Source organism: Corvus cornix, chromosome 15 (genome assembly GCF_000738735.6).
Source record: "Corvus cornix cornix isolate S_Up_H32 chromosome 15, ASM73873v5, whole genome shotgun sequence".
Classification (NCBI taxonomy): Eukaryota; Metazoa; Chordata; class Aves; order Passeriformes; family Corvidae; genus Corvus; species Corvus cornix.
Window position 1 is genome coordinate 6,500,768 of NC_046345.1, and position 26,688 is coordinate 6,527,455.

Here is a 26,688-nt window from a genome sequence, read left to right on the forward strand (position 1 = left end):
AGGCAGACAAGCATGAGGAGGTCGTTACAAACAGGAGAGGTTGGAAAGAAGGAAAGGAGGAAGGGAGGGGGAGCTTCTCACACTAGCAAGTGAGCTTGATAGCAAGATGAGAGAGAGGTCACAGCAAGACAAGTAGAGCAAGCAAGGAGAGCTCCACAGAGATACAGCCTAGAAGACAGGTCAGGGCAAGTCAGTGTCTATGGTTTGCTTTGTTCTTATTTTTGGCTTTCCACATACTTTCAAAAGGAGAGGTTATCAGATAAGATTTGATGGGACACCATTAAGACAGAAGGTTTTTCCAGCTCTATTGTGTGCATGACATTCCTTCCCCTCTAGTCTCCAGAGATCTCGTACATCTGGGGATGTAATCTGCGAAGCACGAACGCAGCACTGCACAGCCATGCTGCCTTTGGTGAGGAATTTGATCAAAGGTGCAATTTAAAGTGGGTGTTTAATGGCCTCATAGTGTTTCTGTACCCTGGGATTGTACAGCTGAGCCTGTAACATACCCTTTTGTGCTACCAACAGGTGCTGGGAAGAATGCCAGCATCCTCACAGAGAGCTTCTGCCTTTCCTGATGGACTCCCTATGCTAAAGGAATTCTAGACCTTCACTGCTGTAAGGCAGGAGATCCAGCCACCTCAGCTAAAGAACAATAATTGGTACCAGATGTTGATTTCCTGAGGGTTAAATCTACAAGAATATAATATATTGGAAGGGGGGGAAAAAAACTAAAAGAAGCGTGTTTCATAGCAATGCTGTGGGAATTGAGGAGAGATGTAAACGGAAAGGCTGGTTTCCACTGCAGCAGTCAGAAGTGCCATATTTCTAAAGGTCAGAAGATTCTGCATAATCAACATGGGAAAAAAATACTCGTGTGGAACACTTGGCAAAAAGAATCAGTAACCATAGAGGTGTATAATAGTATCACCAGTGGTGCTGCCAAGGTGAAAGAGGACCTGATGCTGTTAGCTTGCTGAATACACACTAAGACACCAGCAGATGAGATGGGGGCTGAGGTGGGAGGAAACTATCATTCTAAGATTTCAACTGCTCTTTTACAGGAACCTACCAATTCCTCCCTTCTCTGTGCTTTCTTTCCATTCACCTTCACACTGAATAATCTCCAACAATTCCATTCTCAAAGCACTTTCCATGTTGCCCACTGTATGCACTACATTCTGAAAATTTATGCCTTGCATCAAAATTACTTTAGACTGCTTTACTTGTAAAGAAACTCCAGACCTTCCATGGCCACGTGGACTCAGACAGAAGGCACTGGAAAACTGCTCAGCACTCCCTTTCTTGCAGAATGTCTCCAATTGACACACACAGGACATCACATTGCCCAGCACAGATACTGCTCCCAACAACCCACCCTTGAGCCACTGGGTTTTATTCCTCCCAGCAGCAGCCAGAGAACACAGGAGAAAGCAGAAGCTATGGCACAGCTAAATGTAGGGGCTATGGGAAAACAACAGGAACATGGTAGAGATGAATAAAGATGTCAGAGGTAGAGGGAAATGCCGACAGGAATGTCAGAAAGATGGGAGAGACAAGGATATTGCGAAGCAAAAATGAAAAGTCTGCCAAGATTGCTGCAGTGGAGGAGCACACAGGACTGGACAAACCCCCATTGCTCGTGCAACCACTCCTCGCATGCCATTTAATATTCAGTGGTATTTTATAGCAGCAGGATATCCCTGACTCTTCCCCTGCTTTGGAATGTAAATAGCAGCTGTCTGTGTGCTGCTGGTGCAGAGCCTTGCTGCAGGCGTGCTCTGCCTGTGCCACCAGCACGGCCTCACAGGAGGCAGGAGAAAGCCTGGTCTCTTAATCTTGACAGGGCTTAGGAGAGAGATCAGATTTGAGCAATTCAGCATCAACAAGACTTGGATAATTCTAGATGTGCAGAGGAGAGCTCTAAGTACCTAAGGAACCCTCTTGGTGGTGATACTCAGCTGCTTACAGAAGTAGGCAGGAGCAGCCAGGATTATCCTTTAGGGTTTAGGTGCCTAAATTCTTCCTTAAGGTCCTCCTTAGGCATCCATTCCTTCCTGTAATTCCAGCACTCAAAAAAAAAAAAGTAAAAAAAAAAAATTACTGCCCCTTGCCTTCCATATCCATGGTTAAAAACACCTGGCTATCCAAATTAATCCAGACATCCTAGAACCTCCTTTGCTCTTTGCAGCCTTGCAGCTGACTTCAGTACAGCAGGGTGATATCATAAAATCACAGGACTGTTTAGAGTGGAAAAGGCCTTTAAGACCATTAAGTCCAACAGTTAAACAGAAGATAAATAATAGATAAATAGATAAGAAGATAAATAACCTTCAGAAATAGGCAAAAGTGCAAGGAACAAACAACTACAGCAGGAGAGCATGAAACAAAAACACAAAAACAATAACAAAGGTTGATCTACTTCTGTCCTAGTGAAGCAACTCGCTCTGCCCCTGGGATTGCCTTTGGGTGCCCATCAAATTGACCACTGCCACACAACTGAGGTTTTGAGGGCTACTCGTAATTTTTCCCTTTTTACTGTAATTTGGCCCCAAGAATCCCTCACAGGAAGCCTTTCTAATATCCTCTTTCACTAATTATAAAGGAGTAGAAATATCAAGATCCCCTTGCGAGGAACCTGAAGATTCCTGCAGAGCTTGTTTCAATGTAAATCTCCTTAGTAACAAAGGAAATGGAAGGGGGAAGAGAAGGAGTCTGCACAGGATTTGCAGCCTGCTTTTCTAGGGGTGGTTGCTGCCACGCTGTTCCAGAGATGATTCAGCCTCTCCCCGTCAGCACCCCTCACTGCTCCTAACTTCTGGCAAGGATCGCCCAAGAGGAATGTTGGTTTTTTTCAAAGTTCTCAATGAGGTATCAGCTGTTCTTTAAAGAGATTATGGTGGGAGCATTCCTAGCACATTGACTCCACTGTGCAGCCAGCCTTGTGATTAAATGGCTCAGCAAAGGTGGTTTCCAAGGATAAACTGTGCCAGGGATGACAACATTTCCTCACCAAAGGGGGGAGAATCTAATAAAAAATAAGGATAGAGGGAAACTGCTCTAGCTCTACAGCTATTATTAGTGTCTCAGAGCATTGTCACTGCTTTGCCTGTGCTGTCAGATGTCACTTTGCATCAGTTCTGGGCAATGCTCAGAAGAAAAATGGTGGAACTCATTGAATTCTGCAATGCATGACTGGGCTCCGCAGCAGGGCCGCACAGAGGGTTAAATGACCTCTTAATGCTGGTGGGAGCACTGCTCAACAAGTTCAAGTGGGCTCTCCAATAATTTATGCAAACACCTTTTTGCATAGACTGGCAATTTATAATAATTTATCCCTTCTCTCCAGCTGCTCTAGCAAAGCATAAAACAGGTACTTAAAAATGAGTTCCAGCACTCTGTCCTGCTGTCCCCTGCAGCTGCTCCCTGCTGAACTGGCAGCCCAAATGAGGGGAAAAAGACAACTGAGGCAAGGAAATGACTGACATGTAATGGACGCTCAGACTGTAGGGCACAGTTGCTTGGAACCCAAGTCTGGGCCACGAGCAACATATGTAACACAGCAGTACAGCTAAATCCCTGCACCCACCCTCCCTGGAAATCTGCTTTTCCATATTCCTTCTACTTTTCGGAGGATCACCCTTTCCATCCTCATTTATGTTTCAGGGGCAGCATCTCAGCATAAAGCTGAGCAACTCTGTCTCAGTGAAGAGCTCTGCACTCAGCAGATGCTGACTTGCACTCTCTCTGCCTTGAGGAAGCACATTATGAACATCCTCTGCACTCTCGGGAGGAGTCCAGAATCAGTACATGCTCTTTTCTGCCGCTCAGGATGACCGAATGGTTGAGTTCATGTCGCTGATCACGTGGCAGTTTACCTTGAACTCTGTGTACGAGCGGAGTTAATCGGAGCTGATGTGGGACCGACACACATCCTATAACATCCTCATTGCATGCTTTTAAAAGCCTGCCTTTGTTCTGAACTGAAAGCCACAGCCACCAAGAATAAAGAAATGTATCTAGTTTTCCTTCTGATCTTAGTCACCTTCCAACACAGTTTGTCTGCTCTAGCAGAACACAGGATTGTTTAACGGCCAGCTAAACACAAGTTAAAATGGCAGCTGAGGCGGGGAATAAAAAAGAAACAAAACCCCAGGTGTTAGTGATTTATCAAAATGGGCTAAAATCACACCTTAACATCCAAGCTGTAGACAGATCCTGTATTCTTGAGGTGAATTTTCGGAAGCTAATTTAAGTTTTCCTTTCAAAACATCTATTAGCAATTCGTCACACTTGATGTGACTGGGAGTAATGTCATGCTGACGGCTGCAAGATTTCAGCCAGACTTGTAGATCAGAGCACCTGATGGATTGCACTTCTAAGTACCTGCACAGCTCTGAAGCTCAAATTGACTGTCTGGCAGTATTCTTTCTGTCCTGCTGCATTGGAAAGCTTGATTTTAAGGAAAACCTTTCATAGTTTTGACCACAGCGGCCAAACCTCAGAACATAAAAAGCTCCTCATTGAGGAAAAATGGATTTTTATTTTCCGAAGACAACAAAAGACACACATGCTGTGGTATAACATTAGGAAAATCAGAGAGAGACTGAAACCATCTTTGTATGCAGACACACACCTGATTCCCTGGGAGAAGGTAATGCACTGGCATGAATTCTCCATGGTCATCCTGGAGGAGGAGGAAGACAGCTCTGACAGTTGCTTGATGAGACAGATCCCATGGCTCCCATTTCATCAAGGGCCTGTCCCCTCCATCTGCTGGGCTCTGCTCCATTACAAGTTTATTACTGGCCATGTCCTGCTACCTTGAGAGTCAAAAGCTCCACGAAGCAACTTTTTTTTTTTCTGCTAGACCAAATCAGGAATAACCCCAAAACTAGAGGAGAATGAAATAAAAAAAAAAATTTGAGCTGTTAAGTACCACTGGGGAACTCTTAGATTAGAAAGTGCAAACTGAATTTAATGATCATCCAAAGATGCAAGTGTGGAAGCAAATGAATTCCAACTTTGGGATGAATTCTTTGAGAGTTGGGCTCCTTTGTTTCCAAGGTCTGAATCTGTATTATCTATTTTAGCAGCAATGCCACTGGTAATGCTTTTCCCCTTCCCTCAGTGAAAAATAGTAATGTCTACTTTAATTTGTTTTCTCTAAGCTGCAGCCTTTGAGCTTTTCAGAGTGACACAGAAGTCTAAGCAAAATTTCACTGACTCCAAAATCTCTTCCTTTGGTTTAATCACAGTTAAAGCTTGAGCAACAAGCACACAAAGACGACCTCAAGTGTAAAAAAATAAAAGGGTGAAGAAGTACATCAAGTGCATCAGAAGTCTGCCAGGCAGAAAGCAAATGGCTAAATTTATAGAGGTGGTTCCTGCTAACAGAAGAGCTGCTCAGCCCCAGCTATTTCATTACTATTGCACTAAAGGGTCCTAGGGACGTTCTTTTTGAGGTGTAGGCAATTCAGAGAGCTGAAACAGCACTGTAATTTGGCCTGTGAAAAATGAGTAGGTGTTCACAGTTCATTTCCCAACAGAGAAAGTCATGCACATCACAGAAACCATCATCATGCACAGAACTAATAGCTGCCCTGCTCAGCAGGCACACCCATGCACATTACGGCAGCCTCGCAGGGCCCCAGCTCTCACCACATAAGAACAAGAGACTTTGGTTGGCAACACTGCCAGAAAAGCACCTTTTTTCCCAGATCTACAGACAGGTGAAAAAATATAGCAGTTATAAGTAAGTAAATACAAACAACCAACCCTAGACTCCTGAAACCACAAAACAAATTGAAAACTGTGAAACATTCCCAAAGAAATCCCCTGCTCCCAGCTGAACTGGAATAAAAACACACTGAGAGAGTCATAAACACAAAGTGAAAAACTCAAGGCTGTGGGGGAGAGGATGCAAAGCTAACAAAATGTTGGATAAATGGACTAAAACCTGCTGCTGCTTATCAGAATGAGTAACATCAGCTGTGGTCAAAGGGCAAAGACTCGACAGGACGTGGTATTTTCACATTTCTGTTGTGGACAAAGGAGAGGGCAAAGCTTGGGAACAACAGAGCACCAGCTCTTGGGATTCCAGCAGCCAGTTATGAGCCTACACAGGGACTCTGCTTTAAATCCATGCAAAGTCTTAGAAAACCTCAGGACCCCTCCAGAAGACCATTAGACTGATTTCTGCTTGGATATCACCAAAATAAACCGAAGTCAAAATTAGACGTGGCTGAATCCAATTTCACCTTGATTAGTATTTACATAACGGGCAGGGAAACATGAGAGGAGCACATAAATAATGTACTGTTTGTTGCAGGCCTGTCAGGAGGAGAGTTCTCAGCTCTGGTATTGATCTGCACGCACACACCAGCTCCCTGTGCAGAAACCCCAAATCTTCCCTCTACACACAGAAGTAAACTTCCAGAAGCTGAGTCACACAGGTTGGGGTGCAGACTCAGGCTTTACTACACCAGAGGGTCACACAGCTGCATTCCAGAGCCCCATACGGAAAAACATGGGGAGCTCCCAGATCTGGTTAATTTAGCAGACATTCTCCATTCCCTTAACTTCTTTCCTTCTAGTGGACTTGACATCTATGACGACAGTCCCAGGAAATGCAAACTTGGGAGTTTTGATTGTTGAGTTTTTCCTCCCATTACAGTACCACCGCTTATCCACCCAGTCTTAACACAAGTTGGGGGGACTCCAAAACAAAATTATTACCCAGGAATGACTCAGTACCACCAGTTTCTAAGGCAGCTGCACAATACAGTATTACTCAACAGCCACAAGCTGTTGGTGCCACCTGTGAAAATAAAGTGAGAATGGTTTCTCTTCCCTATTCTCATTCCTTTCATGTTGAAAGCTGGGTTTAATTTCATGCCCAGTCCATGTAGGTAAAGGCAAACGGCATCTGGACACCACTTCTTTACTATACCTTGGTGAACATTGTTAGGAAAATAATTCCAATACTTTCTTGGAAGAGACCTTTCCACGTCAACTTACCCTACTCTGAACTTCTGGGTTTTTTAAATGACACCACGATCCCCCCACCACACTGCTCCCCAAAGCACCACCTGTATCTGATCCTGGTTTGCAAGGTCCTGGGAAGCATCTGCTGACATTCAACCAGAGTGATAGAAAATGGCCACATGGCAAAGCAACCATTCGATCCCATCGTATGTTGGAAGCTACAGTGTTCCTCTGCAGGTTTACAGCCCAACAGCTGGAAGTTTACAGCCCTTAGCTGTAAGGTAAATAACTGAGGGTATTACTAGTGGCAAGAGGCATCTAAAGTGTCCAACACAGCAACTATCCCTGGATAAGACAATCATACTGAGCCAGCAAGAGGTAGCTCAAAGATTCAGCATCACTATTTTCCTGATGCATCAATGTCTCATACGTTTGCAGCAAATGAATGTCATCCTCAAGCATACTGTTAGGAAAGATTGCTTAAAATTAATTAGCTCAGTAACAATGGCCTGTCATTATGCTACTAAGTCACCAGCACGAGCACATAAGTTACAGTGACAGCTCAGGGTATAAAATAAGTGCCTTTATATCGAAATTTGCAAAGTGCTTAGCAGTCAAATGCCAATCTATTCACTTCTGGTAATATTGCATAGTTTCCTCTTAATAGACGGCTCCAAACTCCCACACAAAGATATGACTTATTTTACTACAGAGAGGTCTTTCTACTTCATACACTGTCCGTGCACAAATATAGAAAGCTTTTTAAAGAGCATTTATTTCTACAGCGTTGATTCATTCCACATCAAGATGAACGGGAGATTTAGAACATGACTTTAGAAAAAGCTGAAGGTAATGGAACAAAAATTCTCTCTTGGGTGACTTAGCCAGGGATGCATGATAAACTGAAGGTAAGGACCGGATTTTGAGGGGCAAGAACATCAGCAGTTCCCACATGCAGTACTTTACAAGATTTCCCCAGTAGAGAAGGAAATAGTTATTGCTATAATTATTTCATAGTTCCAGTCAGCTGCATTCAGTTGTACTGTTATATTCCAATGGCAGGAAAATGGAATACAGTAAACTATAAATATCTGTCAGAATTCCTTTGAAAGGACAACAGTTAATTGCATAGCTTGATCTCCTGCCGTGCAGAGCTTGCATTTCAGGTTAGAAAGGTACAGATTGTTATTGATTTAATTCTCTTGAAACATGTGTGGTATAAAACTGTTCAAAAGACTTATGGGGGAGAAATATATGCTTCCAAAGGAAGTCCTACAGCACAAGACTGTGGCAGGCTACCTTCTTGTAAAATGCTTTCTGAAACTCAATACATTCCCTTGAAAAGGCCCTCACAGCCCCCTCAATGAATTTAGGCTCCTTGCTTCATTTGCAGAAGTGAAATTAAATCAGTGAATCAGATGAAGGACAACAAAAGATTAGCAATAGTATGAGGTGCATGTAAAAAATAATTCTCTGTGTTAAGAATAATTCAGTCCTTATTACACACTCACTCTAACAGAGAGTGAGCCATTCCCATATTTCCTGTTTTCCTTTCATCCAACTTCCAGTTCTACCTTTCTCTTTGCAAAATGATTCCAGGCAGTAAAGCCAATACTTTGGACTATTATATTCTCCTGTCTTTGAATCTATTTCTGATTTGGCTCATGTGAAGTTGGTCTTGTGACCCAAAGACACCAGGACACACAACTGTACGGTAATTAGTTAAGCCTCATCCACTCTGGGAATAAATTTCCCATTATAGGCATGGACAGCAGTGAAGGGGAAGCCCTGTTTAACACTTGTCCAGCTCATCTACTTGCCACAAAGGGTAACTTGACCCAGTGTAAATTATGTATCACTGTGATTTTGCCAGCCTCCCTTAGTGCTTAGCCTGCTGCTGGTACACAGAGCGCCAAAATCCCACTGCAGGGAAGCCTTTATTAACAAGTTACACAGCTACTAGTAAATTGCTTACTCCCAGATTGTGTAATTAAGATGACACATCTTCCTGACGATTGCTTTAAAGAGACAAAATATTAGTGGAAGAAATGCTGCAGAAATGTTTCAGCACCTGTTTATCATGACCATGTGTTAAGCTCCGTTTGCGCACCCTGCCAGCCTTTATTAGGAGAGCTCTGCAAGTTGCAGACTGCCAAATATACCTTCTCTGAATCAGTTTTTACCAGCTTTCTCCTCACTTTCCAGGCTTAGGACAGAAAACCATACTTAGTCTTAACCTTCAGGTTTCCCAAGGTGGATGGGTGAGGTTTTTTTGTTGTTCATTTGGGAATTTTTAATATTTTTTTCTTTGAAGTATTAGCTGAACAACAATATGCACTGAGGGATCAAAGTGAAACATACTGCTTTAACAAATCTAAGAGTAAATTGAGCACAACCTACAAGATACTTGGAAACAGAAGCAACTTCTACCCATGGAGAATTTCTAACACTTGCAACAGTTGCACCCAATAAAACGGAAAAGGCTGTCACTTTTATTCAGCCCTAAACACACCACACCGAGCACTGGAGACAGCGGCTGTGCACTCGCAGTGTTCTAAAGGCAAGTAAAAGAATCATTAAATAGATGGCTGAGCCCAACAGGATTGAGGCATCCCTAGCCAAGCAAGACCCAGCATTAGCTGGCGATCACTGCGCTGCAGGGCCTGACAGCAGACACAGAGCTTTGCAGGCCTTTCCCAGATGAGGCAAGAGGAGCTCTGAGCCTCCCCAAACCTGCCCCACGCTCCTGCAGATCCTCAGCACCAAGCATCCCCTTCCTACAGCTGCAGGCAGCAGCTGCAGCCTGCCCACACCGAGCGGGCTCCACGGCTGGAACCCGAGGGCGAGCAGACAGACAGAAATACAGGCAGGTATGAGGAGGGTGGGGAAAGTTTTACTGAGATGAAGTAGGCAAGAAGGAATCTCTGGAGGAGAAGGGGAAAAAAAAAAAATAATTAGAGAGAGATTTAAGATAACAGACAGCAAATGCAGGCAGGATGTAAATGGGGAATTCTTCCAACAGATTTCTACCACACAGGATCTCGGGAAGCTCACTGCTGCAGAGGTGAGGAATACAGCCTACTGAAGACACTATGGGAGAGGAACACTGGGCTTTTGTCTCTCAAGCTCCATTTCTGTGGTTTGAAGCAAGGATAAAGATAATAACATCCTGTCATGAAACAATTTCAGGAGCTAAATAGAGTATATACAGTCAAGTAGAATTAAGCCATTGTTGTTAACTCTCACCTTCTCTCACCCATGGTACCAGATGAAAAGGACGGTTTCTCTGAAGGAAAAAAAAGCATCGTAAGAACTACCATTCACACTGCTATTACCTATAATAGCATAAATCCTCAATACTTGACTATTACAGATAGACTTGAACTCCTTCTCTTTCCTATAAAAATTCCCTCTCCTTTGCCCACTCAGAAGAGAGGCAGGCAATTCCTTCCTCACACCCTGGCTGTGAGGTGATTTGGGACAGAACCCTCTGTTCCCCACACACCTGCCTGCCAGGAAGGCTGAGTGCCCCAGAGCTGCTACAGCTGGACTGGGGAGAGGGGCTGTGCCTTCCAGCCCCTCCTTTTTGACTCCTCAGATCAGCAAAATCACCCCATGTCAGCATATGGAAGTGGTTAGTCAATGAGGGGAGGGTCAGACCCAGCCCTCTAAGCATTGATTGCAAGCTCACAGTTTCTCCCAAAGGCAAAAAAAAAAAAAAAAAAGTGTACTTGAACCCTTAGAGCAGATAGGCTGAAGCTGATTTATTGGGGTGATTTAGATCTGTTAAAACAAATTTAATTTTGAATACAATTTTATATCAATTAACAGAGTCTCACAAGTGTAGCCATTAAGGAATCTCTTTCCAAAACCAAAGCCAAATATTCAAGATTTATGAGACTGACTTGCCATATTGGAAGTAACTAATTATTCGTAATGATTCTTTGTACTCTGACCGTGATTATGTATTTTCAGTGCAAATGACCATGATGAAGCAAGTGATAAAGGCAGCCCGTGTTTGTGAAAGGGATACCAAGCAGTTAAGGCCTGATTGTTTTGGCAAAGTATTGGGGTAGCAGGGGAAGAAACAACAGAAAACAACTAAGCCCATCATCACAAAACCCAGCTTATTTAACATCCTGAAGTGTCTCCTGGTGCACGTCAGAGCTGTAATGAAAGTCTGTGGTCTCTTTTTATTGCCTTAAGCAATTTTGTATTCAGTTTATTTATTGTGACCTTTTGGTTGTGCTTCCACCTTGGACATGACAGTCTATAACAAAGCAAAGCCTCGCAGACTCAGCCTGCAGCATTTGCAAGAATTGTGGAGCGTGTTTGGGGTGAGAGGAACAACGCAGATGTGGGGCATGATTCTCATTTGCATTGAATTTTCTTCACCTCACTCTGACGGCACTGGGCAGAAAAAGCACAGTTACAACTCTGCTTCCACCTCCACTGGATGAAGGAAATGTCTCTGGATTACTCTGCCCTGATTAAAGTACCTGTGAATCGAAAATGATAGTTACACAAGGATGGGGTAGATTTTCACATTGCCTCAGGCTACAAAGAATACAAAAGCACCGCCTTTCTCCTTTTTCATAACTTCCAGTACTGCCCCAGACACAGGAACAGAGTAATTGAGAACAAAGTCCCTGCTCCAGTGAGGTGCTCAGTGCCAGCAAGGTTAATGTCCAGGGGCAGGCTGGTGGCGAGAGCAGTGCCATGTTTACTGCTATGGTTGCTGCTGCTCTGATGCCACACTCCCTCACGCTATGAACGAGGGTCTAATTTCTGATCCTCAAAAGGCAAAGGCATAGCAAGCTGGTCATTAAAATCTGCAGCAGCATGCATGTGATTAAAATGTTAATGTCAATATTGTAATCAAGGTCTGACTCACAGGACAGCTGGTGAGAGACTTGATCTGTATTGCTTAGCCCCAGTCACCTGATGCACACCAGGGTTACGGAACGGTTGTGCCCCATCACATGGCAGGGATTGGCATTCACTGGCTCATGTGGCGAGCTGGAGGCTGGCTGCTGGAAATGGACAATCAGCTCAAACCCAGGTCCAGCACTGATAAGTTGAGCTGTGCCTGCACTCTAGCAAGAGGAAAGCCTTCCAATAAATTTCCTTGGCATCACCTGACCTGCAGCTCTGCTGCAAAGGCACTCGTGTCTCCTGCCCACCTGCAGGGCTGCTCCTGGGTTGTCCTGTCCCCTGGCCTCACTTGCCCATCTCTCTTGCTTTTGGAATTTTCTGTGCTAGTTTCTATCCAGCTGAGTTTTAGACATTTAAGCCTGTGGTAAATTTTGCCTGATGTTGTCTAAGCACCGAAAGGGCTATAGTCTGCAAAGCTTCTTTTCAGTAAATTCAGGATTAATGAAGAAGGCCTCCCTATTGTTGGAATGTCTAATACAATTATCCACTGAATGAATGGACTAGGCAGCAGTGGAGGGCTCCCAGGTTTGTGGCAGGGAATTGTCTGTTTTAACATCCATCTGTTTTCATTCCCTCTGATCCATTATCATTCACCTAGAGTTATAACATGATGAATATCATTGTGCGGAATGCCATTTGATGCTGGGGGGGAAACAAAACCACTGTAGGTCTGCCTTCTATTGAAAACACAAAATTGCCTTGGTGGAAGGAAAGGCATGATTGATTCAGAGATGCAGTTTCAAGCAGAGGCATCCTTTCCCGTGTGGACTGTTTGATTTCGTTAATTCCTTTGGATGACCCTTCTGCTGCATCTTCCAACAAGAAAAAATATATATACAAAAATGAGAAGAACTATGGACAATCATAGTGCTGCTGAATTTGTGGAGTTAATTGAAAAAAATAATGGTATTCACAACTTTCCCCAGAAGGCACCTTCGGTTTACGTTCCCAGTGACATTAAACTCCTGTACGTAAACACGGGATGAGAATCTTGATGACCCTGCTGACAGGAAATAAAGAAAGGAACTTTACAGGCAATTTCCACTGTCCTTGTTGGTCAGCAAATTTGGAAGTGAATGAAAAAAGAGAACTAGAAATGCATATTAATGATGGAGGGCCTATAGCACAACAGGAGTGAGATGAGCACTAGCAAGAGAAACTGTTAAAAATGCCCCAGTTTATCTTTTTTAATGACTTACCCTTATGATGTACTTATAAGCAACATAGAAATTACCTTGTAAATGAAAGGACAGGCTCACCAGTGTAAAAATAACTTAGTGAACTCAGTGTAAATGCTTGTTTCCACAAAGTGTCCCTTAAAATACTGGTAAAGCAAGTACCGTTGTTAAACCAAATCCATTGTTTAACTGGGTGTATTTAAACTGAGACCTTTCATTAACAGCCACCTCCTGGATCTTGGTTGTGCCTTTCAAATACCATACATTTAAAAAATACTATAGTGTCATGAAATACCCATTGGAAATCCCCAGTCCAGCAAAATCCAGGGCAGATAACTGTCTGGCTCCCCACTAGCCTGTAATTACCTGAGGAAGCAGCCAGATTTAGCTATCTTCCTCCTTTAATTGGCACGCAAAAGATTATAGGATTTTATTAGGACACAAATGACACTGATACAAGTGTGATTGAGGCATGCAATGCATGACTGACTATTTGCATTAAGAGGCTTTGCACTACACAAGGGATTTCTACCTTTGGTTTTAAATGGCTTAAATTTAAATGACGTTTCTATGCTACATTTTAAGAGGATGATATTTATTTTAGCGCTTGTCTAAGTGAGATAGGGCAATGCTGTTGCCAGACACCAGAAACCCTTCTCAAAGAGCCTGTTTGGGCCAGGTGGAAGGGGGTTAATTTTTGACTACTCTGTTGTTACAATTAGATTAGGAATGTAAGAAAATGAAGGAAAGATGGGCATTGAAGTGCCCACGTTGAAACATTTGATGAGTGTGTTAGACACCCAGCTGCCAGTCTGCCACTTCTGGGGACACCAGCCTAATGAAGCCACCATCCCTGGCAATGACTGAACTGGAACACAGTTCAGTGGGAGCAGGTAGCAGGAAATCTTTTGGCTTCCCTTACTTCCACAGCTCCCACTAACTCTGAATCTCCTTCATGGATTTTTTTTCCCTTACACATGAATCTCAATGGACTTCTTTAGGTTTTATTTCACAACATCTTTCTAATGTCTCTCACATCCAGAACTAAAGGCTAGCCCCCAGGAAAGGTGAAAGCAGCTGAAAACGTAAGGAATTAAGCCAAGTCAGTCCAATGGAGCAAAGCCAGCCCCACACAAGGGAGTACCCAGAAGCAATGGTAACATGCTGCAATATCTGACTGTGCGCAATAAAAGATGATAACAGGAGGATTAAGTCCTGCTACCATTGCGCTATGTAGGACAGCCGTGTGCAGGAGCCCTGATCCAGGCACACCTTCCTCAGTGCTGTCCTTGGGACTGGGCACTGCACTGCTACTCAGTTGGCCACCAAGCCAGTCCTGTCCCAGGGGAATGCCTGAGGACCAAGCCTTTGGCCAGGTGATCCTGCAGAGAGGAGAGGGCCTGAAACTGCAGGGAAACAAGACGGGAAACAGCCCCCTCCTGCATTGCAGAGCCCAAATGAAACCTCAACTAGATGAATGGACAGGGAGCAGGAGCTAATGAACAAGGTCTCCTGCTTCCATCTCCATGACTCTTAACCCTTGGTTCCCTTACACTGCTCCATGGCACACCTACAGCCCTGGTTGTCCAGCTCCTCTGTCCTGCACCCTCATCACCAGCTCATTCCCTGATTGTTCCCTAACTTGTCCCTTGACCCACAGATTGTTCCCTGGCTCATCCCTCAGCTTTTTCCACGTCTCTCAGCTCTTCCTATGCTCCCCAAGTTGTCCTGAACCCCCAACTGACCCCTCAGCCCGTCCCTCGGCTCAGCGTTTAACCCTCAACTCATCCCGCAGCTCGTTCCCTGTCCCTGGCTCACCCTCCGACCCCCAGGTCACTCCTCGCCCCTGGGCTCATCGTTTGACCCCCAGCCCATCCCGCAGCTCACGCCTGGTCCCACCGCTCTCCGCAGTTCGTCCCCTGTCCCCGGCTCCCCTCCGCGCCCTGTCCCGGCCCGGGGCGCTGCGGGCGGAGACCCCTCCCCGTCCCGGGGCAGGGCGGCCGCGGGTCCGCGGGCGGGAGCCGGGCCGGGGGAAACTTTTCCCGGGGGCTCGGGCGGGCGCGGCGCCCCCGGCCCGCGCGGAGGGGAGGCGAGGCGGCGGCGGGGCGGGAAGGAGGAGGAGGAAGGGGGGGGGCCGGGGGCACGGCCGGGCCTGCGCCGGGGAATGACGCGCAGCTGGCAGCCCTGCTCATGCGCGGCCGGCCGGGCGGTGCTAGCGCCGCGTCCCAGCTCGGGGAGAATGGGGCGGCATCCGGGCAGCGCCGACTGAGCGGCTTCTGGGGGCCGGGGCTGCGCCGCGCCGCGGGCGGCCGGGCTGGGGCGGGCGGGCGAGCGCCATCCGGCAGCGGGCGGCGGCGGCGGGGGCGCCGCGCCGCGCCGGCGGGGGGCTGCGAGCCGCCGGCGGCGCCCGGCGAGGAGGGGTCGGCGGCGGCGGCGGGCGGCGGCGGCGGCGGGCGGCGGCGGGGGCTGCCCAGGGATTGTCTCGCTCGCTCCGCGGCAAGAAAGTTGGGCGGCGAGCGCGGCGGCGGCGGCGGCCCCCCTGGCGGTGCGCGGCGGCCGGAGCGGGGCCCCGGAGCGGCGCTGCCCCCGGGGAGGGGGCGCCGCGCCTGGATTATCCCGAGCTGGGTCGAGCCTCCTGGATCTGCCTCTCTCCTCCGCGCCGAGTGAATCCGAGGTGTCCTCGTCCTGATCCAGATAAATCTTCCCCCCCTTCTCTTTTTTTTTTTTTTTTTTTTTTCCTCCCCTCCTCTTCCCGTCGCTGCTTTTTTTGGGGGGTGGGGGGAGGCGGGGGGTGGAAATTTGTCAAGGTCATTCCGTGGATTTAATATTTTTTGTGTGTGTGTGCCGCTCGCCCCACCGCCACCGCCACCCAGCCTTGCTCTGTGGATTATCATCGCCCTGGATCCGAGGCTCTGAACAGCAGGATTTTTTTGTTGTTGTTGTTGTTGATTTTTTTTAATTATTATTATTATTATTTTTTAAGGTCTCCGGGGTTGGAGAGGGGAAGCGGTGAGTTGGAGGGGGGCGACTTTTCTCTCCCCCCCGCGCCCCCCCCACTCCCACCCCCACCCCCCCCCCCCGCGCCTGGCCTTCTCCTTTTCATTTTTTTAAAAAAATTTTTAATTATTATTATTATTATTATTTTTAAATTTTTTTGATTTGCTTCTTCTTCGGCGATGGATGGGAAAATCCGGCAGAGCCGGAGGTCGAGGTCGCAGCGGGACCGCGTGCGGCGGCGGGAGGCGGCGGCCCGCGACCCGCGGAACCAGAGCCCGTCCTCGGGCTCCGAGAAGGAGCCGAGCCCCGGCAAGGAGAACGGCGGCCAGAACTGCACCGCCCCGCGGGGCCCGCCGCCCGCCGCCCGCGCCGCCCGGCCCCCGCGCCGCCGCCGCCGCGAGTCCAGCTCCCAGGAAGAGGACCTGATCGATGGCTTCGCCATCGCCAGCTTCAACACCCTGGAAGCGCTGGAGGTAAGAGGGCCGGGGGGCTCTGCCCTCCGCGGGCGGGGGCTGGGGCGGGGGGGGGGGGGGGGTGGTTGGAAGGGAAAAGGAAAGGAGAGAAAAAAAAAAAAAAAGGGATTTGAGAAAGGAAGCGCGGCGCTTTCAGGCTGCTGAAATTTGCAAATAGCAATTAACGTGCATTAATCCTGGTGTCAGCCCGGGGGGATCCCGGGGCTGCGGTCAGGAGGGTGCCGGGCCAGCCCGGGTGATCGCGGCTCCGCTGGCAACTTGCTGCCCCCCCTCCCTTGCTCCTTCCGTCCCCCGGTCCCCTCCTCTGTCCGGCTCCGGCCGGTGTTCGCCATCACTTCGGGCAAGTCAAATGTTTGTTTGGGGTTTTAATTGGCTGCAAAATATTCCTGGCGTGTTGGGATGGTCCGGCATTGTTGTGAATGGTGGAGCTTCCCCCCCCCCTCCCTCCCTCCTTCCTCCCACTCCCCCCTCCTCCAGCTCGGGAGTTTGTGTTTGCATTGCCAAAATGTTACTTTATCTGTCTCCGGAGATTGTTAGCAAATGGCTAGTGTTTGACATTTTGTGGAAAAGAGATGTTTAAATGGATAATAATCCCTCGGTTGTAATTCCCATTTTTGAAGTAATTGAACAAATTCTTCATCTCTTGTTGACTGTACATATTTTTCTGGTGTTAATAGGCTGGCAAAAAATATTGCTTGTCTAACTTATTACAAACAATATTTGCTGAGCAAATACTGCCTGCCTTGTCTGAGCTAAGTTAAGCAGAGCAGGAAATTTAGTATTTTTAGAGGGGCATTGACAAACTATGACTTTGGCTTTTGATTTTTGTTTTGTTTGTGTATGAGGGGAAGAAGTGAGTTGTCGAGAGGAAGCACCTAACAAGTTGCTTGTTGGGTGTAATAACTTAAATTCCCAGTAAATATGAACAATCCTGGTGCCTTTGCCCACTTTCTGTGACACACCATGGTGAAAGCATGGGCAAAGTTTTGGGTGCTCTCCCTGCTTTGGATTTCCTGACACTTGTGTATCTATTAACGTGTGTTACAGCAGTGAAGAGTTCTGCACAGGCTAATGAATGTCCTCAGATCTGCCCTGGGATCTTTAATGTCTTTGGCTCAGACTTAGAGGTCCCATTTTGTTTGTGGGCTTTGCTGCTCCCCAGCCCACCCCTGCTGTCACTCAGGCCTCTGGTGGCATCGTGGTTGTGAGTTTTTTACCTGTAGAACCAACTTCTCAGAGTCCCAGAGATGGTCCCTGAGTGCCCGTGGAGGTGTCAGGGGTGGCCTTGGCCATGTGCCCAGGTGTCAGGACCCTTGCTGGGGGAGCCAGGGGTTCTGCTCAGCAGGGACATTTAGCCCAGTGGTCCCTGAGCAGCTCTGGGTGTGCAGGTGCTGGAGAGGGAAGAAGGTTTGTGTTAGCTCGGTGATGGCTGTCCTTTGGCTTTTTGCGATGTCATTTGTGGGGTGTTGTCCTAACAGGAAAGCCAATTACTTTGTGTACGCAGAACTGATAATGAGCGAGCGATCTGCTTTCGTGTGCCTCTAAACCAAGCCCTAGACCTGTCTGTATAACCTTATTTTTTCTTTTCTTGGGCATGCTCTTAGTCAAATATGCATCAGCAGATAGGTCCAATTAAACCCCTGAGTCTCTACTGAGCTGTCAGGGAAGAAGGTAAAATTCATCTTCCTGCAGAAATTTTCTACCATGGTGAGCACATTATCAGGAAATAGAATTCAAATGATAGTGCAGTCCCTCCAGGCTGACAGGGAAAACTCTGGGCTTTTCAGACGGGTTGAGCCTTTTTATTGAATCACCCAAACCATAACCTGGCACACAGGGGTAGAAAGTGACCTTAAATATTTGCCAACCCAAGGTACTTCTGTTTGTGGAAGCACTTCTGGTTTTTCTTTAGGGAAAAAAAAAAAAAGGCTTTACAAATGATCCACTTTAAAATTCTTGCAAAAAACTTCAGTACCACCTGAAATTAACCGGTTTCTACTATATTTACCAACATCAGAGAACACCTTCCTGAAATGAACTGGTATCTAGTATATTTACCAACATGTCAGAGAGCACCACGTGAAATCAACTGATTTCTACTATATTTACCAACATGTAGAAAACGTGCACCTCTGCAACCATGGTGGTTGGGACATCAGAGGGAAAAGTGTGAGCAGAATTCACCTGTTTCACACCAACCAGGTGTGTTGTGTTCAAGGTTGCATTCTTGGGCATAATGACTGTGTGCGTTTCCTAAATCCTGGTAACACTAAAAAGAAGAAAGTACTCTACATTGTGTGGATTTTTCCATGCAGCACTGCCTTGGACCATGGGCACTGTCTGGTAGATGTGATGCAGCAGCAAGGCAAGGAGATGGTTAAGGCAAAAGTAGTTTAAAGTAGTATATGCCCATGTAAATGACAGAAATGGCAAGGTCATTTTGTGTGGTGTGGAGCTGTGTTCTCTGGTGAACTTGACTGCAACAGGTGGTTTTCTTCTGCTTTGGAGGAAATCTGTATTTTGGTGTACGTTGTTTTTTTAAGAGAACCCAAAATCTGCTGTAATGTTATTTTAAAAATAGATAAGAAATGAAACCTTCTATGCTCATGAGGGGGAAGAAAGTGTGAAAGCGAGTACACGGCCTAGGGACAGTACTGAACTAAGAAAGTATTTTAATTTTTTAATCCTAAAAGGAGCTTTTGTTGCATATGTGGTAGCTCATTGTGGTGTTCTAGCTTGGTTTGTTTCTTGATGTTACAATGATCTCTGATTATGTTTAATAAACTAACTAAGCTTTGGGTTTCCCCTTGGAAATGAAATTTCTCAGTGTTTAGGTAGAACTTAATGGTAGAATCATTTAGGAGTGGTAAGGTGGTTTTTGGCTTGTTTTTCTTTATATCTCACCATATTGTGAATTCCCCTTCCCCACTGAAGCAAATTCTCACCCCTGGTATTCCTGTAAATAAAGGGCGCTTTATAGAAAAAATATATGTATTCTTCCTTTGTGTTGACCTGGGAGTGTGAGCAGTTAAGGTTAATACAGAGGGATGGCTTTGAGGTCTCCTTTAGCTGTCTGGTGTGAATTTTAAGCATTTTGGATTTTAACTCATGTGCCAGTGTTTCCTTTGGCTGTTGTCATCTGAAAATCATGTGTCTTGTTTTGGCGATACTTGTGACTTGACTTATGTATCTCCTATCCTACCATATTCCAAATAAAGACTGAGTTGATTATATATATATATATCTTTTAAATTAAGTAAAAAAGGAAAAAAAAAAAAGTCCCCAGACAAACAAGCAGCAGCCTCTTTCTGTGTATAAGAAGTTAAAACTTCTCCTTTCTCTTCCTTCCCCTGGATCTTCTTGTATAAATCCAGCTCAGGTTTCACGCAGGTTACAGCTGATTTGTGTGTGTGTGTGTAGTGGTGTTCTGTTTGGGGTTTTTTAATACCCAGCCACTCACCACGACTTTGGACTTAACCTGGAAATGTAGTTTGCTCTGACCCTTGGCTTGAGGTGGTCAGTGAGGTGGGCAGCTATGGCAAAAACCATCAGGTGCTGGTGCTGCCCAGGAGATGGTTGTTGTGCCAGGGGTCAGGAAAGCTGAAGAAAAGGGGATTTCTCCCCGCCTTCCGAAATGAATGGTGTGGATGTGAGCATGTGTGTATATTCATTACGTTCAGATGAAGCTGCTAATTATTCTTGAAGGTGATTGGTGAATCAGAGCGAGAGAATCTAAATGAGTGAGTCGGTAGTTGAGGGCTCTCTCTGATCATAGCTGTTCCTTTCAAGTATGAAAAACAGCGCTAAAAGAGAACTTCATCAGAATGTTAATGAATGCGATCTTTGAGAGCAATTGTTCTCCCAAAGTAGTTGAAAAGACAAGGGGTTGTGTTTTCTTTTTGGCTGTTGTTTATCATTTTTACAGATTCCAGCAAAGCTTTGGAGTCCTGAATGGAAATGTTAACTTTCTTGAGGGGGGATGCCTGTGTGTACGGGGTTTTTTGAGGAATGTTTAACCTACTTATAGAACCTTGTGGAGAATCTGTGCTCAGATGTGTGTGGAGTGATGTGTTGTGTAGAAGCAGATCCCTGAGCTGAAAGAGGGCAGACCTTGACTCGGTGCACGTGGTGTTGAAGTGGAGATGCTGCCCTTACAAGCTGAGCTGGGGCCCAGCTGTGCCCCAAGGAGATTAATGCTTTACCCACTCTTACTGTTGTTTGTATCCAGAGGTCTGGCAGTGCTGGCTCGCAGTTCCTTCTTTGCTGTTTGTGCCTGAGTGGAGCAGTTTAGAAAGCCTGTTGGTGATAGAAGACTTCTGGACAAAATCCATAAATTCTCCAGCTGTCATCTTGATAAGGCTGCTTTCACATGTGTGTTGTTCACTGTCCTGTTACTGTTGCTCTGATCTCTCATTGATAAGAAAACCAATGTATTTAACTGCAGCTTCCCGTTCCAAAGGTTTTGTGCTAGTTCCACTGACTTAGCAATGTAACTGCTGATTTGTCACCACCTCTGTGTCTACTTTGCAGCTTAGTTTTTTCCATAGCTAGCTTATGTTTTAAAACAAGTTTCTAGATATTTAAGTATTTTTTCCTTCTGCCTAATTGTCAAGTGATGGTGTATCAAGCTAGCATTTCTGATGGCCAGTTATTCCTCTTAAAAAGTGCTTTTAACCCCAGGAAAGCTAATGATTTTCTGGATAATGCTCTAAAGGCTCTAAATGCCTTTTGGTTTTTCTGAAGGCTTGCTAGTCTCCATCGATTTGTTCTCCTAGCTGTTGATTTTCTTTTTCATCTTGTCTGAAGCGGGTGCTCAAGGTACCTTGTTGTTGTTGAGGAATCAGAGGTGATTAATGCAGAGCTAAAGCAGAGGGGGAGAGCTCTGGAAATCCTGAAGTATGTGCTCAGCTGGGTCAGGAACTGAGAGGAGCAATGTTCCCTGCAAACCATGGTCAAGTGGTGGGCTGTGGTGAGGAAGGATTCAGCTCTTCTGCTGGATAGGGAGTTCTCTGCCTCATCAGTGAAACCTGCCAGGATCAGAAGAGTGATGGGGTGTGTGGCAAGTACAGCCCCTGACTGGGGCCATCCCTGCAGCCACGGTCAGGGCACCTTTAGTGAACATAAAGTGGCTGCAGGGGTGTTGGAGAGAGGAAATTGCTTGGAAATCCCAACCAAGCTCAGAGGTCACCCTCATCCCTGCCTGAGGTTTCATTTTTAACTCAATTTGTGCTGGATTATGTCTGTCTGGGTGTTTTGAAAGACCTCTTAATATCCTACCATTTTTTCCAAAGTAGTTTCCCATAGTCTAGCTGCTCAGGCTTTCTCGAACACTCTGAAACCTGGGGCAAAACATGAGGTGAAGTTTGCTGAAATGTCAAGTAGGTCAACCATCACAGAGAAATTCAGAATATATATGTTTTAAAATTAGTTAGGATCTACAGTATTTAAAAAGATATAAGGGACTCTGTATTGCACAGGTTTTGTAATAAAAGGGATATAATAGAATTCGTGTTCCACTTCACCCAGATAATGAATGTTTACTTGCAGTAGTGCATTTGACTTCATGCCTAGTAAGAACTGAAAACTTTACTGTCCTCTCAGTGTGCTAAGAAGATGCGCTTTTTATCGTTTATCTCAGTTATTTCACAGAATGAGACTATCACAATGTTGCTTTCTGGGAAAATAGCAGTGAAGAAGGGAGCTGGGTAGGATGAGATCAGCCTGGTGTTTGATGATGTTTCTTTGGTAGATTGCTGCTTGCTCTGCAGAAGGGCTGATGGTCCTGCAACTGCACTTGTGAAAAAATGCATTTAGGTACAGAGATGCAGTACTGTGGCTGGAGACACACTGATGGAAAGGTTTTGGGGTGGTTTGTGTTTTTCCCCTTCTGGTATCCTCCTGCTTTCTTTGGGTGAGGTGTGAAATTCTCCAGGCACAGCCACAGCAGGCTGCTCCCCTGTGTCAGGCTTAACTTTTGCATGCACACAGGTCCCAAACTTGTGTGCACTTTGGCTGGAGGGAGTGTTGCCAAAATGTGCTTATTGCTTCAGCTTCTCCAGCATCTGGGCTTTGTGCTGGTGGTGCAGGTTGTGGAAATACTGTGTAGTTTGTCTGCGGTGCTGCAGCAAGTACTCGAGAGAGAACAGTATCAGCAGAACTGAAACGCTGTTTCCTGCTTGATGCAGTTTGTTTTTTGTTTTTTAAATAAAGATTTGAAATACAGTGCGTAGGGTGTGCGTCTTGGTATCAGTTGTAGGTGAACATCCAGCTCTAAGTGAGAACAATTTCCAATTCACTGCACTTTAATGCCTCCAGTTTATCATGGTAAATGTATAAAAGAGTTTTATGTAGGTGAAGTGGCTCTTGCTGTTTAAATATCTCCTAGCTCTACTGTGTTCAGCACATGGGGGGCTGTGACTGTTCCCCAGCCATGCTCTTCAGAGAGAAAAGAGTTGGAGCACAGTGTTGCCAGCCCTGGTCCATCTCCTTGAGAAATAGTCTCTTTTTCAAAACTAATGAACTATTAAGAATGCTGCTCTCATACTGAAAGGAGAATCAGTCTTTATGTTCTTAATCCAGAAACATTTAGCATGAAGGCGAGGGTGAAACGGCTCCCGAGCCGCCCAGGCAAAACCGGCCTGTGTGTAGTTGTCGGTCCAGTTCCTCTGGTGCAAGAGTTGTGAAAGCTGGGCAGGTACGAACTGCGCCGGCTGCAGGGCTCCCACCTGCAGATGTGTCGAGCCCCAGTGGCAGGCAAAGAGGTGACTGTCACCCTTTGCAGCTTAATTATTTTGTACTGAGTGACTGGATGTGAGGTTCAGAAATACCTGGCTAACAGGAGCGCAGGGGCAGCTGCGTGCGCGGCGCTTGGATGATCCAGGATGAATGGAGAGTGTTTCCTTTGTAGCTCTGTCTTGCTTCGAGCCAAAAAGGGACTGAACTTGAACAAAAGTTGCATCTGCAAGGTCAGTGGTTGGCATGGATAAGGGGATTGAAGGGATCAAAATTATTTCCCTGCGCCACTGGCTGCAAAACATGGGCTTATGGCACCATTCCTGTCTCTCCCTTTGTGCTCAGAGCAAAGCTTTTTTAATCTTGTGCTGGCTATCTATAGTGCCACACAAACATGGCAATTTGAAGTTAAATGTTCTATTTTGAGGACTGCCGTGCACGGTCGGCAGGGCAAGGGAGCTGCGCTTGGGCTGCTCTCCTCTGCCCACAGCCTGCCTTGCTCTCTCTTCTGCGCAGGTTGTCATAGAGAGGAGTTCAGAAAATACATACACATGATGCACTTGTGCCTGTAGTCTAAATGTGAAGCTTATAGTGTTTGTGGTTTGATACCGTGTTACCTTGCTCTCCAATGGGTGTTCTTTCTAGCTTCATAAAAATGAGACAGTAATTGTTCGGGTTTTTTCTTTTTTTGGCCCAATTTTAAATATAGATCGATTCGCTCTGATGCTAGGGTGTCCCTGATCTAGCCTGTACTTAGTGACGAGATGCTGAATTTAGGAGGAAGCATGCAGCCCAAGTTGGGAAACAAATGGTAATTCAGAGCTGCTGGCTGTTGGGTGGCTGCTGAAGGACACCAGGCTTGTTCCTTTAACCCCTCCTGTGGCTTAGTGAAGCTGCAGCTTCTTTCCTGGGAGCTCTTATTCGTAGAGAGGAGCAAAAACCCCCAAAGAGTTTCAAGAGAAGCAATGTCTCAAACCTTACAATGACATCAAGTGCATCAGGTAACAAAATGCATTATTGCTGTTGATGTTTTGGTGGCTCGTAAATGTCTCTTGCACTGCTGTGGTAGAGGATGTGCAGCCTCTCAACTCCATTTAGCCTGGGCACATACCTGCATTCAGGGGGAGCGAGACTCAGGATGGTGTGCAGCTAAGAGATGTTTATGAAATCAGTCAAACTTGATATAAAATAATTATGATGTTTTGACATCTTGTTAATAACTTGCAGCCATTGGACGAAATGGAGTTATGGCATTCTCACTCCTTGATGGAACCTTGGCATTTCTTTCAGATTGTAAAATTAAAAGAAAAAATGTGAAAGCCATTAAAATAGTTGGATGTGGTGCCTGGGAAAAATGATGGGCTGCTTAATTGAAAAAGTGCTTCATTCCAGTTGAAGTTCATTCCAGTTCAGTTCTGCCCATTTCCCTGCATCCCTGCCATCTGTAATGGAGAAGGAAAAGGGCTGATTCCTCCAAAATCTGTCTGTGAGAGTGTTTTGGGTGTCACTTGGTTCTTCATCTTATCTGTGAGTGAAGTGGAAGGAAATCCTAGCGAGCATTAGACATGAGAGAAAAGTCTTGTCACCTGTAATGACTAAAATCCCCTGAAGTGTTGCCAGCGTGTACTTTAGGAATCATATAATTATATGATTATTGAAAGAGACATAAAAGACCTCATGGCAAAAACCTTAGAAAGGGGGAGGGAGGGAATCCATATGCAAATAAAGATATGCAGAATTTGCCGTCTCTCTTTTTTTTTTCCCCTAGTTATTTTTCAGTCCAAAGCTCAGTAATTGCTTTTATGGGGATTACTTAATAAAACTGGGGCATGCAAAGGAGGGAGAAATTGTTTATGCCGAGTCACAGGCTTGGAGTCCTACAGAGTTGGAGTAAAAATGGACTTCTGAAAGTAAAACTGCAAAGTGGGTTTTCTGCTAAGAGAAAACAGCGTTTTGTTGAAATGTTATCCTACAATAAAAGTGTTTTGTGGTCTGGCGGTTAAGCAGAGGGGTCCGGAAGTTGAGATAACGGGGTTTTCTTTCTGACTCTGCCACAAGTTTCCTCTTGCTGAGCTCTGGGCAAGTTCTTTCATCACTGCCTGTGTCACCTCAGCTTTGCCATTGCTGGGGTACCTGGTGGGAGGCTGGATTTGCCGCCCAGGGAAACTCCTGTCACCCCTCTGACGTGACGGAGCTGTCTCTCAAACCTGGCGTGTGTGCTGTGCTTGTGCAGGAGGTGATGGGAGAGCCTCTGATGTCAAAATCTCCTTGTACAAACTCCTAGGGAAAGGTTTCTCCTCTGCCACATCAGGGGTGTGTGCAGTGTGTGAGAGCCTTTTGTGTGGCATGTCCTGGGCAGTGCTGTGCCCTGCTCTGGGCACTGCTGATGGTGCAAATGCAGCCTGAGATTTTCCTGAGCTCTAGTTCTCCTCTCAGAGTTAAAACACAGGCCTTGACTTAGGGCTTCTTAAGTTCCCCTAAGCTTCATCAGTCCTTCCTGATGCTCTGGATTTATAATCTGGCTTCTCATGGCAGCGCTCATTCGTGCATTTACTAGGAAACTCTCCTGATGCAGAACAGATGTATCTCGAGAAAGGTTTTGTTGCAAGATAGGCAAAAAACACCTTCCATTTTTTCTCAGGCTTAACTAAAGCACTTGGTGCATTAAAAAAAAGGGAAAAAACCCCTGTCATACTGCTGTTAGTGTTGAGTTACTGAATATTTTGCAAGATCTCTCCAGGAAAGAACACCACTATTCACTCTGGTACTCTAGTTTGATGCTGAATAGTACAAAGTTGTGATACGAGTTTGCTGGTGCGATTTTTAGCTGAAAATGACAATGGTTTTCCAACCAGATGGATTTTATAACTTGCCTGCCATCAGCTCATCCATCAACTCCACAGAGATCTGTACATTCGTGTCAGTGTGCACATGGCAATGTTGTTGATTACATCAAACAAACTGATAACCCTGTTTGAGCCTTATTCCCACTCCTTGGGCAGCCCCTGGGTGGGTTTGACAGTGAGGGGAATGGGTGGAGGTTTGTTCTCAGCTTGTCCCCGTGGGTACTCTATGGCAGTGTGGAGCTGAGCTGTGTCCCCAGCTGCTGTCCATGGCTGTGGAGGTGGCTGCAGCTGCAGGGTCGGTGTAACTTGTGTGGGGAATGGATACAGGCACTGGCGTTTCCAGTGCTGTTTGTATTGGGAAGAGGATTAATGAAGCAAGTGAGAGCCTCGGGGCTGCACAGGGTCTGTAACTTGATTTCATACAGCTCTTTCACACTCATACATGACTTTTCTTCCACGTCGCTGGATGACGCTAAGTCTCACAGGGTGTGTGACTTGGAAATTAAAATTTTAGCTGCATCTAGGCAAGAGTGCTTGCAG

General features: G+C 45.9%; 1 protein-coding gene across 15 annotated transcripts in view; it reads left to right on the plus strand.

Annotated features, from left to right (window-relative positions):
• Nucleotides 1–16,208: 16,208 nt before the first annotated feature.
• FBRSL1 (fibrosin like 1) overlaps nucleotides 16,209–26,688 on the plus strand; it is a 507,802-nt gene continuing 497,322 nt past the window's right edge. For 10 of the 15 annotated variants that reach the window (XM_039560806.1, XM_039560813.1, XM_039560801.1 and 7 more), the window contains exon 1: nucleotides 16,210–16,570. In XM_039560806.1, the coding sequence (XP_039416740.1) occupies nucleotides 16,277–16,570 (294 nt within the window). In that variant the 5' untranslated portion in view covers nucleotides 16,210–16,276. Of the gene's footprint in view, nucleotides 16,571–26,688 lie in introns of all 15 variants that reach the window. The other 5 variants (XM_039560802.1, XM_039560814.1, XM_039560815.1 and 2 more) reach the window with 2 other exon arrangements.